The 19352-nt window shown below is 45.0% G+C and overlaps 1 protein-coding gene across 3 annotated transcripts in view; it reads right to left on the bottom strand.

The window, feature by feature from the left end:
• Positions 1-413: 413 nt before the first annotated feature.
• auts2a (activator of transcription and developmental regulator AUTS2 a) overlaps positions 414-19352 on the bottom strand; it is a 288288-nt gene continuing 269349 nt past the window's right edge. The window contains exons 7-19 of one of the 3 annotated variants that reach the window (XM_010767780.1): positions 12531-13083; positions 11049-11347; positions 9355-9581; positions 8256-8300; positions 7081-7176; positions 6908-6976; positions 5915-5944; positions 5249-5320; positions 4237-4375; positions 3755-3859; positions 3584-3667; positions 3126-3384; positions 414-2965 (exon numbers count right to left, since the gene is read on the bottom strand). In XM_010767780.1, coding sequence (XP_010766082.1) covers positions 1696-2965; positions 3126-3384; positions 3584-3667; positions 3755-3859; positions 4237-4375; positions 5249-5320; positions 5915-5944; positions 6908-6976; positions 7081-7176; positions 8256-8300; positions 9355-9581; positions 11049-11347; positions 12531-13083 — 3248 coding nt within the window. In that variant the 3' untranslated portion in view covers positions 414-1695. Of the gene's footprint in view, positions 2966-3125; positions 3385-3583; positions 3668-3754; positions 3860-4236; positions 4379-5248; positions 5321-5914; positions 5945-6907; positions 6977-7080; positions 7177-8255; positions 8301-9354; positions 9582-11048; positions 11348-12530; positions 13084-19352 lie in introns of all 3 variants that reach the window. The other 2 variants (XM_010767779.1, XM_010767781.1) reach the window with 2 other exon arrangements.

Genomic DNA, 19352 nt, shown 5'->3' with positions numbered 1-19352 from the left:
GGCTGCTGATGTTTAAAGCACTGTTATTGAACCGAGCACAAGCCCTCACTTGTCCAATAGCTGATGTGGTGTGACGTGTTATTCTTCTGCCTTTTTCTTTTACCAAGCAATTTCTTGTAAGTCAGCACCTACCTCTCAGCAGACATGAGGAATGAGACACTTTTAATCTTGTTGGTCTTCAGGCAAATAATAACATGATTAGAAATGACTATCAAGTGACAGAATCCTCATATCTACTTTATAATTAGAACTTAAAATACTTCTGACGTGAGAGATACCCAAGGTAGTTTATCCTCCATGGTCCTCCATAATGTGGAAAGTCATTAACTGTGTAAGCGTTGTCAAAAAGAAATATTGCCTGTTTACTCAGCTCAGTAGGTGGAGGAATAAAAGCCCCACAGACAGAGTTAGTACACATTTTTTAATAACATGGCACAATTTACATAACACAAGTTTAAATGAGGAGCATGCTGAAGATTCAGTCGCTTCATTTTTTTTCTCATTTTTGTACATGATCTAGAAAGACTTCACTTGTTTTCCCTGTACATGGGTAACAGCAAAACAAAATGTCATTGAACAATCTTTTGCAATATGCATCGACTAACCACTATGGCTCCGGTGGACCTTTTTCTGTTAGATTAAAAAACACTGCACGACATGATATCACAGAGTTTGAAGCGCACAACTAAACCTTCAGTGGACTACTAAAATAGATCTCTGCTCGTTAGAAACAAACGGTCCATAGTTTAGACTTGCTTTTTTGTCTTTTGATTTTGTAAGTACAACAACTCAGGAAAGCATTTAATACACTGTTTGACCAACAGAACCTATTTCCAAAACATGTACTTTACACATGTGCTGTAGTGATGTTTAATGTGCTGCATTCTCCCCAGAACAACACCGGTTAGAACTGAGTGAGAAAAAGAGTTAACATTTGTGCTGCTGGCTTTTTACAATATAAATCGTATTACTTGAATTAGCTGTTTCTAGGATTGTCACCACAATTAATCATGTTTGAAAAAATCATTCTCAAAACGTTTAGTTAAATCCAAATTGTTCCTTTGAATGGGTTAAAGCTTGATGTGTTTGCGTGGACCTGTGTGTCTGAGTTGTGGAGAGAATACAGCTTGTTGTCCTGTATTGTTACACAGTCAGTAGTAATGAGAAGGCGAGCTTTTAGAAAGGGAGCCCAGGCATTTGTTGCATAGTTGAATATGGGGTTTCTGGTACAATGCAACATTTGCATCAACCAAAAAAAAATGAAGGAAATAGCAAAAAGCACATTCTGAATCACTGCTGTAATACTCCTCTATTTACATGTGTTCAAAGTAAAGCTTTCAAAACACCCTTTTGCATATTTGTACCATGATTTTAATCCATAAAGAGTGAGCACAGCGACTGTACATATTATCTACACACTTTGCTGTCTGTCAGTGCTAAAGTACCTGTACATTCCAAAAGTCTTCAGTCTTACTCCGCGTCACAAGAGGGAGAATGCACACAAAAAGCTGGAGCAAACCGGGAAAACATCTTTGAAAAATCTTTTTTTGTTCCATGATTACTGTCTCTTTGTAATTTTATACAAAAACATTTCGTAGTGTGGGCATGTCTCTGCCCACTTAAGTTATTCACAGCTATGTTACAGTCTTGCTTTGCCCAAAGCTAAGTGCTTAGTGGAGTTCAGTGAGATGAGGCTCACCGGGCCTCGATGTCTTTGTGAGCCGCTCTGTCTCTGATATCTGTGGCCAGGGGGGTAGTCCGTCTGGGGGAGCCGGGCCGGGCCCCCAGTGAGGGGATGAGAGGGGGCGGGGCACTCAGAGAGGCAGTGGGTGGTGTTTTGTTCATCATGCCGTTCTGATGGGCGGCGGCGGCAGCAGCTGCGGCGGCCATCGCTGCAGCCGAGGAGCTGACCCTGGAGTAGTGCATGCCTGGGAGTCCGGGGGCCATGAGGCCCTGGGCCGGGTGGGGGAGGTGTCCGTCCAGGGCCGGATGGTGCATTGCATGGTGAAGGCGGCCATGCTCGTAGTCCTCTCTCAGCATGTTGAGGCGCTCGCGCTCCTCCATGTGGGCGCGCTCGTGCTCCCTCCTCTGCTCCAGGGCCAGAGCGTGCATGTGCTCACGGTTAAAGTCATGAGGCTCTCGGTCCCGGTACGAGCGCTCTGCCTCGTAAAGTCGAGGCGCTGTAAGCCGGTGCAGAGGGTCGTTCCTTAGCAACAGATCCCTGGTCAAAGGGTCCCGCCTGTGAATGTCCAGTCCCCTGTAGGGGTCCCTCATTGGGTCCCAGTGGAAGGCAGGGTAAGGGAACCTGTCGGCCCCTGGGATGGGGCTGATACCCATGAAGGGCGCCACCATTCGAGTCCTCTCGAGACCACTGATGCTGTTCATGGAGTGAACGCTAGCCATGCTCATGGGCATAGGCATTGACGAGGGAGGGTGGAGGTTTGGTGTGGGCGGGGCCTGTGTTGGATGCTCATTGGCCCTCTCTGCCGCTGCATCCTGCTCCTCCTTCCGCTCCTCCTTCCGCTCCTCCTTCCGCTCCTCCTTCACCTTCAGCTCACTGCTCCTCTTCTGGTGCTCGTACGGCAGCTCTCCCTTCTTCTCCAGGACGTCCCGGCTCAGCCCTCCGTTGGGACGCTCTAGGCTGGTCTGCCGGACGTAGGGCGATGGCGTCCCCCTGTTGGACACTTTGTCCTCCGACACCCGGCCGTCGTGGATGACAGGTGTGTCCTTGTCGCTGTGCTGGTTGTCTTTGAGCTTATGCTCATCTGTGCCATTGTCTTTCCAGGAGTCTGAGTGCTCCCTCTCCCTGTCTTTGGCCTTGGTCTCCTTGTCCCTCTGGATCTCGCCAGCAGGGGGGGGCAGGTGGTTCCTGTGGTGCTCAGGGGGCCGGCTGTGGCCCAGAAGGCTGATGGGGTTGACTGGCCCCGGGGACGGATGGCTCGTATGGCGCTTTTCCAAAGAGTCCCTAGAAGCATAAACAAAGTCCAACCATCAGTACCAGTAAATTACCAGATTTTTCAATTTTATTTTTATTTGAAATAAGCCAAACTAAATGTAAACAAAAAAACTACAAATCTGATCCAACAAAATCTAAATACTTTCCCAAACTCCTTTTCATCACCCACCTGTCTTTGTCGTCTTTACTGCCCAGCGAGTCCCGTTTGTCAGAGTCTCGGTCCCTCTCAAGCGAGCTGGCCGAGGCGCTCCTCTCGGGGTCTCCAGGCTTCAGCCAGGGCACACAGGGGATAGGTTGTGGGGTAAGTGAGGGTGCGTGGTGCCGGTGCAGGCGGTTTTTCCATGGCTCCTGATGGCCACCGTTGAAGTGCTGCTGTGCGTTAGGGCCCTCTTTAAGTCCGAACATGGCGTTGGCAGCGGTTAGGTTTTCAACACGTGGAAAAACAAGACCCAAGTTAAATGCGTATCTCGACAACTTGAATTTTCAAATGCCAATTCTCAAATTATATTCTGCTTATATTTTAACGCAGCATGAGCAACTATAACTCTCAAACTTTGATGAATAGATTGGGAACAGTACAAAAGCAACCATGAGAGCAGCAGTGTGCTAACCAACAGTAAAACTCACTTAGTGCTGGATTGCCCAGTCCCCCGAAGGCCGATGAACTGAGGGTACCTAGTCCTCCAAAGTTTGTGGGCCGATTGAAATGTTCTGTAGGGAGACGCCACGTGTTTCCATGGTTACAATCAAATCCTTTTTTACATTTTTCAGATCAAGTGAACTGAGAGATCGTCTTACCTAAGTGAGATGCTGGGGCCAGGAAGTTTCCAGGATGGTGGGCCGGATGCCCGAAAGGACCTGCTGACGGGTGTGTGGGACCTGAGGAGTGAGCGAAATAAACATCTGTCAAAGGTTAAGTATTGAAGTTATTTAGCATAGCAATCCTAACCGAAAGAAAGCTTTTTTACCTTTCTAAAACCTTTACCAAGAACATTCTTTAATAAGCTATATATATATAAATTGACCATGGGTTAGTTATGTTTGTTCATAGCTATGTTAATATTTGGCCTATGCCCAGTTATTTTTCAGTAGTTGGCTAATTGAATACCAATACTAATAGTTTTTTCGGTCTTGGCTTGTTCACAGCTGACCTTGTTAACAATAATAAAAGCCTCTTCACTCTGAACAGCAGGAAGTGACAGGCTGCTGCCATGTGTCAGAGAGTAACTGTTGCTAACCATCCATCAATCTGTCTCCCCAGAGCTCTGACACACACTCACCTGCAGCGGAGAACAGTGTTGCAGGCCGTGCCAAATCTGAGGGGTGATGGATGGGGCCGAAGAGGCTGGGGCCCGGAGGCCGACTCAAGAACTCAGGCTTCAGGCCGAAGTCTAGCTTGTGAGGGTCGACCTGCGCCTGCTGCTGGAAGAGAGCAGAGGACAGAGAACACATGTAAAACCCCTTACACACTGCGCTGGATAACAGTCATTTTATATTGAGTTAAACTACTGTAAGTCAGCAAAGGAACGGTGGCCTCGTCCAGGTCTGTATGAGTAATACATGTAAAGTTGTTGCTTTTGTGCATCCAAGCCACTGTTATTAAACGACTGCACAGACGCCTGATCACGCTGAGCAGGCTAGCATGGGGGTCAGAGCAACTCCAGACCTCAGAAATCTGGAGAAGGACACAGAGGACGAGACGAAGGAGAAGAGCTGGTTCCGGGTTTATGGAGAAAAGGGCCCCTGTGCTGTGGAGGACGTTATGTTTGCATAAATATGTATTTATTTATATGGCGCAACAGTCACACAACTTCATTTTCTTCTGGGATTAATAAAGTATTTTGATTCTAAAAAATACAGATTTCACTATAATGTCAATGTGCTCTTTTCTCCCACAATGCATTGCAAAAAGGACATTTGATGGATTTATTGAACTTGTGAAAAGCTGCTTAAGTAATGGTGAGAATATAAGTCAGTCTTTACTGATGTTCTATAGAATTCAACTAACACATGTGTTGTTATTAAGTGTTACAATAAGACTATCACAAAAGTTTTCAAATAAAGAATACATCTGTAACCAGAGAAGGGATTGAGGAGAAGGCTTCAGATACACCTCAGTAAATAAAAGAATTATTGAACAAAAGCTGTCTCTTTGTTGAGTTGAATTGCATTCAGAAGTTGCGGTTGAATTGCCCTTGCAGCCATGTTGATATATTTCCTGTATAAAAGAGGGGTGCTAAAGAGAAAAGCATGGAATTGGGAAACGGTAAACTTTGTCAGATGAGTCCTCACCTTTAATTTCTGTTGGTGGTGGTATATCTGCCAGGCGATGTGGACGTGCATGGCGCACCATTTCCCTGGTTTCTATGGGAGCGAGACAAAAACATGCTAACATTACTCTCACACATCAGCACAGTGATTAGTGGGACTGATACTAATCAACAGAATAAACAGTGGAGAAGTCTACATTGTCTTCATCTATTAAAAAACATAGAAAGCACTGGTATTTCAACATTGGCTCTTAATAATGCACTTGTCCATTAAAAGGCAGATACAAGACTACTATATCTCTTTTCTGATATTTTCCACATGCTATGCTGTTTCCTGAAATACACAATATACTTTACTGTTTCTAATATAGTCTTTGTTTTTTCTGATAGTTTCGACATACTATACTATGACATATGTCGTTTTTTTTATCTTCGACATACAATAGTTTTAAAAAAAAGTTATATATACTATACTGTAGTTTCATTTTTTTTTTTTCAACATAATATATACTATGTTGGTTTTTATTTAGTTATTTTCGACATGTCGTTTTTTTCAGATTTCTTTCTACATACTATACTATGTCGTTTTTTTGGTAATAAACTAGTACAATACGCATGCAATTTGCAGCTTTAATAAAGACCGCATCATGGCTGTTGTTGTGTGTATGTGCAGAGAGTGAGCACTCACCCTGAGAACGGGCCGGAATGGATCCGTTAGCTGCAGGAGGGAAATTAACAGGTTATTTTTTAGTTGTTTTGGCGTCAATCAAATCACTTCTAATTATTTTCTAAATTAACATCCATAACGACTTCACTTTGGGGAAAAGGGTCCAAAACTCATCCCAATGAATCTCTTCAAATCCTTTTATTGTCACTTTCATACGTGGTCCTTAATCCAGATTCACTTTTTGAAAGGTGATCCCAGTCAAACAGTCACATTGGAATTTATACAACCTTTAGGTCACTAGATCAACATTTACTTAGTTATCCACTGGCGGGAGTCACCTGGCAGAAATTCTGGATGAAATCTGAATAAAGGTAGCCACCATTTCTCCACAAAAATCTAATCATCATCTGCTGACAAATTTGCAGGCTGACACTGTCTTATGTCAAATTTAGATTTGGCACTAAGGCTTGCAGTGTGACATAGCCACATTTATTTTGTTGAAAAGCTCCAACTGATGACTCAGACTTATGCAAACGTACAGAGGATCTTAAGGCTACCTCTACACAGGGGTGTCAAACTCAATTTCATCGCGGGCAACATTCGCATAAAGGTTGAACTCAAAGGGCCGGTTGTAACTATATAAATATATAATATATATAAAATAATGTATTATATTACATTATTGCCTCTGAATTGGATTATTATCAGATAGGATAATAATTTAGTAATTAACTACATCTGAAAGCAGAAGTCCAGGGCAAATAATTGCAAGTCTCTTCAGTGCGCATGTCACAAAACGAGATGCATTGTGGGACATGTAGTTTATGGGCAACCTGCTTCTGTAAAGTGGAATGTAACCGTATAATAAACGTATTATATTCTTTGCAAGCTCTTGCGGGGCCACATAAAATGAAGTCGCGGGCCAGATTTGATCCCCGAGCCTTGAGTTTGAGACCCCTGTGAGTGTTGTCTATTAGCATGTGTGTGTGTTGTTGTGTGTGTGTGAGGTCTTACCCTGGGGTCCTTCTGTAAGAATGTGTGTGGGACGCCTCCAGGTCTTGACACATCGAGTGGATTGGAGGTCTAGAGATCGATACAACAATAATCTGTAAATAACTCCTGTTTTCAAGTTTTCTGTAGATGCGTGTAATGACGTGGGTGTGTGTTGGTGTCCCTGTGTGTCTTACCTTGGGCTGAAAGGCGCCTTGCAGCGAGCCGAAGGGCCCGTTCGGGGGGAGGACGGGCGGAAGGCCAGACATGGCCGGTGGGTAGGCATGGAAGAGCTGAGGGAGGAAAGAGGAAGAGGAGGTGTGAGGATAGTTGGGTCTGAAATGCAGTTACACAGTGGAGATGAAACACGCAGAGCTGACAGATGAACCTGATGAATCTTTTACCCTTTTTCTTAGAGTGCTTAGTTACAAATGATTGCCTACACGTTTCACAAACTGCAAGTAAATAATATATTCCCTGCTCATTCCCATTGGATTTAAATAAGGAAAAACATTCCTTTGATGTGAAAACTAGAATGTTGTAATACAAGCAAAAAACATGTAAACCCAACAAGTGCTTAAGTCTTCCCTAAAACTCTCCTCTGGAGAAACAGATATGTAATCAACCTCTCATTATAATTGTTCTTGCCAATCACATCGGCCCAAGTGGAAAAACATAGTCTTTCATGTTTTCAATGCGCATACTTGCATTGCTTTAATCATGAATATTGCAACCAAAAGGGTATTCAGAGCGCTTGAGGAGATGCTGTGAGGATTGCAATGCAGCTTGTGTTTCCTTAAGCATCATGTTCTGATACATCTCTATGTTTAATAGAGAGGAATTGGCTTCAGGGTATTTGCTGCTACCATAATAACAGCGAGGAAATACTAAGCTTCAGAAATAAAGAACTTAAAAACAAACTTGCAATACCTATTTGAACCAGAGTTGGTCTTAACACAAAAACATGATTTGTATCATATTATTATATTTTCCTTGCAGTATAGCTTGAAGAAAAGCACAGTCATGCAGGCACACACAGCAGGTGCTTTTCAGTAAACAATAATCCAGAGTAAGCCGCTGCTGTTAGCACAGACGTAAAAAGGCAGAGTAAGCAAAAAAAGGGAACAATTGCCTCTGTGTTCTATGTTTGGTAGCCACTGTCTCTTTCTGTAATAATGTCTATGCACTCATATTTGACCATTATATGCATACACAACAACAACTTTGCTCCAAGATCTGAGAATCCAGCACTGGTGTGTTCTTTCATTAATCACATTGTGCTGCAGTGTTTATTAAGAAGCAGATGAGTGTTGCATTGGCATGGGGAAAGGCATAACAAACAACAGGCAGAGTAAACAGTAGGGAAACTCACACTGTGTCTGTAGAAGGGGTCAACTTTTGTTGGGAATTTTTCAAACTGTAGGAGAAATGAAAGACATGTAAGTAAAAAGACTTAGAGAAAACATGAGAACTAGACATTTAATGACCTCTTTCAGGGTCATTTCAGGCCAACCCAAAATGCATCACAAAAAGCACTTTAGGACATGCTTACGGATAAAAATTATGATTCAAGATTAAAAGTTCAGCCATTTCCCAAACAGACTGTTTTCATCCTCCCCTTTCGTGATCATCTGAAGCCTTTTTTATCTAGTGTGGGTTCTGTTTCTCATCTGGTCTCCTTTTAGTGGTGCAGCGCGGGCTCAGGGCGAACATTTCACCAGTCAAGACTAAACACTGCAGCCATAAAGAGCCTTTTTATGGCCTCATTAGCTGTCAGAGGCCTCGCCATGCTGCCTTTGAGGTATCATCAGAGCCAAGCCAACCCTCTACGGGCCAGGCAGTTACAAATGTGTGTGTGTGTGTGTGTGTGTGTGTGTGTGTGTGTGTGTGTGTGTGTGTGTGTGTGTGTGTGTGTGTGTGTGTGTGTGTGTGTATGTGTGTGTGAGTTTTAGGTCCAGCCGCCCATTGCCTGTGGTCTGCCCCAACCAACAGCACAGCTCTTAACGCAGGGCCTCTGCCAGTAATGAAAACCTTCAAACGGGACCAAATGATGTCATTAAATTCAGAATGAATTAAGCGTATTATGTTCTGAAAGCTGGCTCTGAAGTTAACATGCTCTGGGCAAGTTATTGCCAATTTAGAAATAACGTCTCCAGTTTGGAGTCCTAGAGTTTGCCAGAGAAAACACTAGAAAGGCTTTCTGGGAGAATAAAGGCACGATTGTAGTGTGGACAGACACACATGCGCATTATTGAATGGCAGTCCCAGAAACCCACAGGCTACAGCGTGCTGCTCACACACATGTCCAACTGTGTAAAGTCTTCACTCACACTTTCAGTGTCATGCCCGCCCACTCTTAAACATGTAAAACCCATTATAAGAAGACATGTAAAAGGATTTTTGGCTTTGAACACCCCCCCCCCCGATTGACCCTCTCCAACCCAGTGCATGTGTGTTTTACTTATCCTCACATTTCTGGCAGGGGTACGCACCATGGGTGGTGCCGGGGTGGGCATGATGGCGTGAGGGAAGGGTGTGAAGGTGTGCTGGTGCGTGTGTTGGTGGGTGTGTTGGTGTTGGTGCTGGTGCTGGTGGAACTCTGTGCGCAGGTAGGGGGGGGGGCCCAGCGAGGCGCCGCGGTCCGAGTTCTGAGAGGCCAGGAAACGGGTGTTGAGCTCCTGACGCAGAAGTTCTTGCTCTGGAAAAGAGAAATGGGAGGATGTCAGGAGCATTCTACATGACAGATTCTGTACGAATGAATGGCCACGACAAAGTTCGTCCCGGGGACTTCCATGTGGTATGCATTATGTAGTGGAAGATATTTTGATGAATGAAACTTCTTCTCGGCAGTAAGCTTAGTTAAAAAACAACATTCCTTCCCTTTGATATATATTTGTCTTTGATTAAGCCTTATTCTAATTTATAACTTTAGAAGAAGTGAGGCAACATCAATGAAAAGTATACACTAGGAATGCTACAGATATAATACAAATAATAAAAGCTAAATTCACTACTTATACACACCATCTAAACCCCCTCTCTAATCATTCTTCTTATATATATATATATATATAAATGTATATTATTTAAACTATTTTTCACTTCCGTTCCATTACAATTCAGATATATTATATATAGTATTCCACATTTAGCTGGGTCCTTCTGGAAGACCCCCAGAGGCTCTTGAAGGGCCCCGGACTCATGTGAGAGCTTCATATGTCATAAAAAGGGAGCCATGTCAAAGTTACAGAAAAGGAAACAAACTGGAAAATGGCTGTGATTATCAGCATGTCATTTTAAATTCAAGCGAGGCTGGAGATGATTAGAAGTGTCTGACTGCTGGATCGGTCAAACGCAGTGATTTGATACACTTCAGCCCCTGAGAGACAACATCTGTTGTTCTAATAACCTCTGCACAGCCTGTGGAGAGAGAATGGATTTCAAGTAATCGCTGGCTTTTCTTCTAAATTCAACAAAACGTGCCTTGAGAGATATCTCTTCCAGAGTAACCGTATCCTTCCTATTCCACGGTGACTCACTGCAATATTTTCTGCATTCATTTCATGCTTTTTATTGGGCTGGGAGTGGGGATGGAATTTTATCCTCATAAAAATGTCATTAGTATCATTTGAAAAAAATCCATCTCGCTCCATTCCGTATTGACCAAATTGATTTCTCGCACATGAACATTATTCAAGGGGAAAATTGAAGTTGCTAATGGTGAGCCCCTCCTCTTCTTCCAACACTGACCCTGACATTTAGCTTGACGCCACAGCGTGGAAATGTGGTCTGCAATCGCTTGTGCAATGTGTCCTGACCTGGTGGGGGATATTACTGGTGTGTCGAGAGTCAACCAATCTCAGCGTGACAGAATGTGTGAACTTGAACTGTCTACACCACTATAAACAACATGTGGATTATCTTGGACTCCGTTGCTTGTTCCTTTAAATAATTACCGGGGTAACATTCTGCCTGTCTCTGCATCTCAAATACTTCCAAATCATATTCTGCTGAATGTATTCCCTGCATACTTCTCATATGTCTGACCGTCCATGAAAACTGATGCAACAACTGGTTAAAATAAGAGTCAGCTATTAGTGTTTTGTTGGCAGCCGTGTGTGTCATCCTCTGCCACGTCACATGGGGGCGCTGGGTGTGTGTTTACCTGAGTAGGAAGGCCCAGCAGCAGGATGTCCGGGGCCTGGCAGGGTGCTTGACGTAAGAGGTGGTGGTGGAGGCAAGGCTGCTGGAGGAGCGAACATATTGGGGTGATGTGGGTGAGGCGAGGACTGCAAGGCAGGGGGGAAGCTGTGGGGGGTGCTCTGGTTCGCCGCCAAGGGCAGCGGGAAGGGGGAGGCTGCTGCTGCTGCTGCAGGAGGAGGAGGCGGGTGGTGGGGGAGGTGCACAGAGGGAGCTGGGGGCCCTTGGGGCTTGGTGCCTGGGGTGCTGCTCCTGCTGCTGCTGCTGTAACCACAGAGAATACAGAGAAAGATGGAGAAAGGAGCCATGTTAAGCCAAGCATGATCAGTCAGAATTAACACTCCGATGTTCAATTCCCAGCACAGTGTTTTCACACCTCAACTGTCCTCCTTTTACAAACGCCTCGCCTTGCATCTCCCTTCAGAGAATCCAGGGAAAACATGATCCGAGAAGACACCACATTCACAACACCCTCGGATGCAAATAAAACACAGCTGGCAACAGAACGTGCATCTGTCTGTGAACAGCTCAGGCACTTCCTCCAGAGCCAGGTAGTGAACATGTACAGCGGAAATGGGATGAGAGGCAGGGAGGGCGTGTGTGCATGTGTAAGCAAACAGTCTTTTGTAGTGTGTGTGGGTTTTCCCCGGGGGCAGTCACAGAGCTTACTTCTCCACCGCTCCGTGCACTAAGCATAAAAGCTCGTTTCCAGCGCCGGCTCTCCGCTGTGGGCCCTGACTGAGATTACTCACAGCGGGTGCCAGGCCCTGTTGGCACACAGTCTGGCAGCGCTGGCACAGGGAGGGGGGGGGGGCTGAGCCAAGGCCTGAGAGCTGTTATTGGGACTGAGAGGATTCTGAAGGAGCTATCCTGGAGCCTTACATAAATGGAGAGCCTCACAGGCTTCAGTGCTTCTCCACAGAGATAGGACACAACAGAGCAGCTCTCTAGTTGTTTTTATAAAATGAAAAATGACTGTGGTCATACAAAGCGGAATTCAGCTGAGGTTACTTTAAAAACATTTCCAGGAAGCATATTGGAACTTTAAGGCTGTTTTTCTCTTGTTTTCATGCACAAAAACACTATCATCAATACACTTCAAGGTTGTGCTAAACCTTTGCACATACAGTCAGTATAATTGCTAGAGGCTTGGCGATGATGTGGATGACTAATAAATCACAGGCACTCCGGGCGCCGTCTGGCCCTTTTTATTCTGTTGTTAATAATCAGTGCTTCTGTTTGGCTCTGGAACTTCAAGCTCTCCCTCAGAGCAATCTACATACTGATCGGGCATCCTGTGAACGTCCAGATCAAAAGATATTCCAGCATTTTCATCTGTGTGTGAATGTGGAAGTTTGCACACTATCTTCTGCTTCAAAGCGCAAAAGGATATTAGAGACCTGAATGTTTGAAAATAAACTTTGTGAGGTCGTGTTATCAGCCTTACCTGTGCCCGTTGAGGTTGAGGCCGTTGTAGGCAGAAAGGGGTCGAGGGTGGCTGCGTGACGGGGGCCGGTGGGGCCCGGCCTGACTGGGGTGCTGTTGGTGATGGTTGGGGAGGGCTGGCGATGGGGGTTGTGGGTGAAGGCTGGGGGTCTGCGGAGGCCGAGGATGTGACAGCAGTGAAGGCTGGTGCTGGGGCCGGGGAGGGGGGGGTGGCGAGGGCTCTTGTCCCTGTGCGAGAGGCAGGGCTGCGGGCGTCTGAGGCCTGGGGAGCGCCTCGGAGCGGGGGGGCAGGTGTGTGAAAGCCGGAGCCTGGGCAGAGCTCTGAGTGAGGGTCCGATGAGGGGACAGGGGCTGGGGGGCGGACGGCTGGAGGAGGGGGAGGGCTTGTGTGGGCAGAGGCTGACGGGGGCTGCTGGACGCAGGGGGGTGGGGGTCCCTGCAGGGTTCCTGGCTCCTCTCCTGACTGCGCTCTAGGCCTGACACCTGGAGGGGGCCCGGCCCATGGGGCTCCTGGCTGCCATTGGTGGAGAGCACATGGATGCCAAAATCTGGAACTGTGAAGAGAGAAACAACTCTTAGTTTTCAATATGGTGCTCCATTTTGACTTAAATGTTTAAACAAGTGCTAACGCATACATTCACTGACATGTTATTGAATGCAAGGAACATGCACTTAGAAGGAATATCAAGCTGCTGACACCTGACAGAATCAGTGTACCTGCACCCAGCTATAGTGCCCTGCTCTGTACACATGCATGATGGCCTCCTGCCCTCAGGTAAAAACCCTGTCTTTGTCCAACTAGCTGCCATCTCCACTACCATGCCTAGTGTGTGTCAGTGTTTTTAGCTGACATACAGAATGACACACATGTATTCCTAGTCCCACTCTCGTAGTGACACCCACTGCTGGTGCTGCAGCTGTGCCAGCCCAGACCTGAGCCCCTCCTGCCTTTAACACCGTCCCCGGGGACACACTACACAGCTGAAATGTATTTTGCATGTTCAGGCTAAATCAGTCAGCATTGTACACAAAACTTCATTTAACAAATGTAATGCTTCAAATGTTATTTTATTTGCATTTTTGCAAATACTGGTTTAAAAAGTTATTCCCCATTGGGGATTAATAAAGTATGTCTTCTTCTTCTTCGTTTCTTCTTCTAATAGATCTATTGTATCCAGAAATCTATCAGTATACACGATTGTATGGACTTTTGCATAGTTGCAGATATATATATTTTTTGATTTATCACTTTTAGTTCTTCGAAAGACAAGGAGACACTTTATCCAATAAATAAGCACAGCTATTCTTAATTATCATCTTTGCAAGCACTGGTGTCTGTTCTTAACCACATGCAAACAGGCTTTAAAGTGAAGATTGTTATATGAAAGGGCACGGTAGGATGAAAACACCACATTTATTAATTCACTTGAAGCATGAAGGACGGGTGCATAGTTAGCCTACTGTCTGACAAGGTGAGGATTGATTTTATGGGCTTTCGGTAATTACCAAAACCAAGCAATTACCTGCCATTAAAAGCCCTGTCGGGCCCCATTGTGTATTAATTGTGAATTAATCCGGAGAATGAATAATAACCGCTGTACAATGTTGAAGTCACACAGAACAATAGCTAATAAGCCCCGTCCGGGGTATTTCTCTGCAGAGACCTCCTCCTACAGAACTAAGTGCTCAGACATCAGCAGTCAGCGTGGCTGCTCCAGAGGCAAAGAGGCTCATTGGGGATGACAGTGCATACATAAACTGTAATTAACTCTCCCCAGGCCTCCCCAGGGTTTAGGGGCAGCAGTGCGGGCTCCACCTCCCCCTGAGGGGAGCCAGTTTAATCCCTTACTTACCAAAGAGGTGTGGATTGGGCCAGCAGCAGCCTGTCACTGCGGGCTGCAATCTCCCTGACACACTTCTCCCTCCGGACCCCCCCCCTGGGAGCAGCCCGTGTTAACAGGGCTCTGCGACAACCTCCGGCCATTAGCATTAAAATGCAAAGTAAGGTATTAGCAACGCCAGGTGCATGTGATATCGTAGTTAAGGGTCAGATGAGGTTATTCATGGTACAAAATCAATATCTACAATAAGAGCTATTGACTCCTGCTCTTTGAGGGAGAGCTTACGTGGACATCTGCCAGCCTGTCAGGAGACAAAGGGCACACTTTGCCAGTTGTGTTTTTGTTATAGTGGTTTTAGGTTATCTTGGGGCAAGCTCAAATATAAGATAAGTCCCCTTATAAAGTAGACAGGCGTCTGTTTTCAAAGATAACTAATCCTTACAGAGAAACTCAATCTCTTCTTTGTCAGTGTGTACACAAATCTGTTTTCAACAAACAAGAGCATCAATGAACAAGAAAGCACAGCAGCACTTAAATCCATCTCCCTCACCCATGTCAATCTTCTCCACTTACAAATGCTATTACCGGTCAAGAGAGACTGCTGCTGGCAAACAACTTCACGGCAGCAGATGGGGACAAAATAAACTCCCAATTCTCAAGTCTCCCGCTGCACCGCTCCCTCCCTTAGGTCCACGGCTTGTTTTGAGAATGTGCTAACACGCTGAAAAGAGGGTGTCTATTCTGGTCATAATGAAGACTCGAGGGCCGGGCGGAGCGGAGTCGCGGAAGAAGAGAAGAGGAGCATACGCCAGCTTCTCTCCCGCGAGGGTTCATTTGTCAGTCTTCTTCATCCCTGGAAACAAATAAGCGCAACTCCCGCTTGGGTTGCTCGAAACGCAGAGCCCTGCTGTTTCTCAACGTTTCAGTACTGGTGCTGTTTCTAACAACTGCGCGTTGCTCGGTGAAGCATTGCAGTGGAGAATGAGGCCTGTGGGTGTGCAAGTTAGTGGAGAAAGGCAAAAGCTAGAGGCCAGATTTAAGAGGGGAAGGGGGTACAGCAGGGATTTGTTTGGGTGTGTGTGTGCAGGAAAGCCATTCATTAAGGCTAGATGTGAAGAGGACGTACCCAGCGAGGGGCTTAGGGGGATAACTCATTATCCCAGGGTGAGCCATCTCCTACTGTTCTCTCACGCGCACACACACACACACAAAACCACTCCCTACACAGTAGCATCATTAGATTGGATATAACTCCGATCTGACTGAACTGAATACAACATAAAAAATGTTACGCTGTATGATAAATGTGGATGAAAAATCTCCACTCCTCAAAAATGTTATGAAAAACTTCTATAAGACATAACAGTCATTTGTATGCCCTTTGTTTCATCTTTCCTTTGTTGTTACTGCCCTGCAGAGGACCACAGCTCATTATCACCAAGCAGCTGTATTTACTGTTAGCATTTTTTTATATGCTGCTTATATCAGATTGAGCCTGCTGCAGGGTTAATATGCCTGTGTATTGGTTGGTGAATGATCCTTCATCTGCAAGGTGTTTGGACTACTACAGCCATGTGCAGGCTCAAATGATGCCCAGAGATAGAGACAGGATGCAGAATATTAGGAAGTTTAATGTGCTGTTAGGTCATTACTGAAGTACTTAAGGGGATTTATTAAGCATACTATATTTCAATGTCATCCCGATACAGCCTGCCCCCGTATAAATGATTAACAAACGAGAGCCAATCATCTTTTCACCTGTCCTTTTGAAAAATACATTAGGGGCCAGCTTGCGCCAAAACCCCTCGCTAATATCTCTCTGGGTGAGTGTGGGTGGATATGACAGCCTACACCCGGGCCTGGAGACATCGTGACAGATTGATGGCTGCTGAGACCTCTGCGACATCCCAAGCCTGCGTCCCTTGCTGTCTCATGCTCCTCAAAATAGCGCCTCAACACATTCTAAACCCCTTACACTCATTGATGGGATTTCATCCTGCCAGGGGTCGCATAGCTCAAATCACACAAAACCAACAACCTAACACATAGCAGGAGCCACGAGACTGACAGCTGAGCCCGGGCCAATATGTTCCCTGAGCAGAGGCCCAGCTGAGGCTGCTGCCTCGGAGACAAGGTATGGTCACACTAGCAGATTACGTAGTGTTGTAAGCATGTACAGTAATAAATCTATAAAATTCACTTTAAGTATCAAGAGAAAAATGCTGATCATGTGAGGTGTTTCGTGAAAGCAACAATAACTATGAAAAGGTACAAATACCTCAAAACTGTGCTTGAGGTCTTGGACATTGTACTTTGTTACAGGAACCCATTTGAACCGCATTCGTAATATTCACAATGGATTTTAAAAGGGTTACAACAATACATGAACATTTACCTTTAAATGACTTGATGGTAGCCTTGTGATGATAATCACTTCTTTTTGTTCAGGTTTTTTAAACACATGGTGCTGTGACCTTAGTGTTAATAAACTCAAGACATTACAGCACCAAACATAGTAACAGATATGCTCAGAACAATAGCCAGCTTTCCCGACGTCTCTATTCACAATGGCGGGGGCAGAGTTACTGACAGCTGTGCCACTGTTGAGAGCGTCGAGGAAACAGGTGCTGACAGGGAGGGGGGGGCAGTCTGCTCTGCATTACGGACCCAGGGGCACCAGATGATGCAATGGCAGGTAACCTACAGTATGGGTGCTGTATCACTAGCTGTTACTACCATCCTCTGGTGGGAGGGGAACAGTCACCTTGGGGACTGGATCTGTTCTTGTAGCCAGCAACATCACTTAAGAGTCTGCAGCCAGAGTCGGTATTATGTACTTTGTCATGCCAACATGCTGAGGTCAAGGATCGCTAATGTCTAATTTTGCATGATAACATTAAATAATTAAGATTGGAAAGCACTGATTTCCGTAAAGGTCAATTCTGCAATCAAATGTTGCTTGGATCCCATTTCCAGAGTTGGGAAGTTGTCCTTGCGACTTTGGTGGGTTCATTCCACATTAATATACAGTCTGTATATCGTATTAAATGTATTGATGGTGGATTACATAACAGAAGTTATATTTCTGACTGTCACTCCAAAAGCCGTACCGTGTCAGCATTAAGGGATATATAACATGTAGCCTGTAGGCACTGTATATCTACAGTCTGGAAAAAAAAGTATTTCCAAGCAGAAGCCCTGACAACTCCAAAACCCAGAGCTGTCTATCACAGCTGGCAGAGACCTTCGATGTTGCACTTATTCACTGTCGCCCCTGCAACTCCTTTTCTCTATCTCCGTCTGGTGTTCTCAATCCAACTCCCTGTTGTGCATCAGTAAGCAGGATCATGCCCAAACCTCTCACAGATCACATCCCTCTTCCAGAGGCTACAGTATTACCACTCTCCGGCCAACACACTACATTTTATGAAAACTGTACCCCGGTCCCTTTGAGACATAAACAGAATACTTTGGCCCAGAGACATTCTTTATAAGACTGTTGGCCCGTGAGGTTGTTTTGTTGTCAGGAGACTAATTTTCCTGCCCTACACTTTGTCCTCTTACTGCCTCACACATCATTATCCTGCTTCTCCTCAGAAAACAGAAAAATAAACAAAGCGAGACAGTCTGTTTGCTCAAGTTGAATCAATTAAAGTGCACAGTATGCTGAACAAGGATTTCAGGCCCTCATTGAAAATTCCATCTTGCATTGGTATGTCTCAGTAAACATTAATTACAATCAGGATCCCCCTCAGTGCTTTCAGGAGCTGTCTGAGTAAAATCTCCCCTTAAAAATATTCACAGTCCCCAGTTATGGAGAGCGTTTTTTTACAGAGACAATTTGCCTCAGGCCATAATCTGGAAACCATTTAGTCCCTTAGAAAAAAAAGAAAAAGGAAAACACTGAAAACTCGCTTCTCTTCTATCTCCATATTTAGTTTGACAACAAAATTATAGTAGTAATTGAGCAGCAAGTGTTGACAGTGGTCTGACCTCAGGAGTGGTTTAGACAGCATATGTTCCCCAAAGAGCTCTCAGTAAACCAGACTGTTTATTTGTTCTTAATGAAGCCTGCAGTCGCATTAATGGCAGACATCTTTAACAGATCTCCCTCCCACATAGAAGAGAACAATAAACAGCTTGTTTCTGACAGAGATCGCTCTCACTCCTGTCCTCTCTTGCACATGCTCACAGAAACCCATTCGAGCTAATACAGAATACACTTCACTTAATTTCTGTCTCCATATCTTTAGAGCTACTTGTCAGCATAAACAGGTACAACTTTACACCATTATGCTGTCCAATACAATTTCTACCTGTGTGAAACGTACATACAGTGGGGCAAAAAAGTATTTAGTCAGCCACCAATTGTGCAAGTTCTCCCACTTAAAAAGATGAGAGAGGCCTGTAATTTTCATCCTAGGTATACCTCAACTATGAGAGACAAAATGAGAAAAAAAAAATCCAGAAAATCACATTGTCTGATTTTTAAAGAATTAACTTGCAAATTATGGTGGAAGATAAGTATTTGGTCAATAACAAAAGTTCATCTCAATACTTTGTTATATACACTTTGTGTAAGTCTTCCCAAGGTTTTCACACACTGTTGCTGGTATTTTGGCCCATTCCTCCATGCAGATCTCCTCTAGAGCAGTGATGTTTTGGGGCTGTTGCTGGGTAACACGGACTTTTAACTCCCTCCAAAGATTTTCTATGGGGTTGAGATCTGGAGACTGGCTAGGCCACTCCAGGACCTCTTACAAAGCCACTCCTTCGTTGCCCGGGCGGTGTGTTTGGGATCATTGTCATGCTGAAAGACCCCAGCCATGTTTCATCTTCAATGCCCTTGCTGATGGAAGGAGGTTGTCACTCAAAATCTCACGATACATGGTCCCCATTCATTCTTTCCTTTACACGGATCAGTCATCAGATTTGTTACTTTGGTCCCAGCTCTCTGCAGGTCATTGACTAAAGGCGCTTTC

The sequence above is a fragment of the Notothenia coriiceps genome, unplaced genomic scaffold (genome assembly GCF_000735185.1).
Source record: "Notothenia coriiceps isolate Sejong01 unplaced genomic scaffold, NC01 NC01_scaffold00004791, whole genome shotgun sequence".
Classification (NCBI taxonomy): domain Eukaryota; kingdom Metazoa; phylum Chordata; class Actinopteri; order Perciformes; family Nototheniidae; genus Notothenia; species Notothenia coriiceps.
The sequence above is the reverse complement of the archived record's forward strand: the minus strand, read 5'-3'. Positions and strand labels throughout refer to the sequence as shown.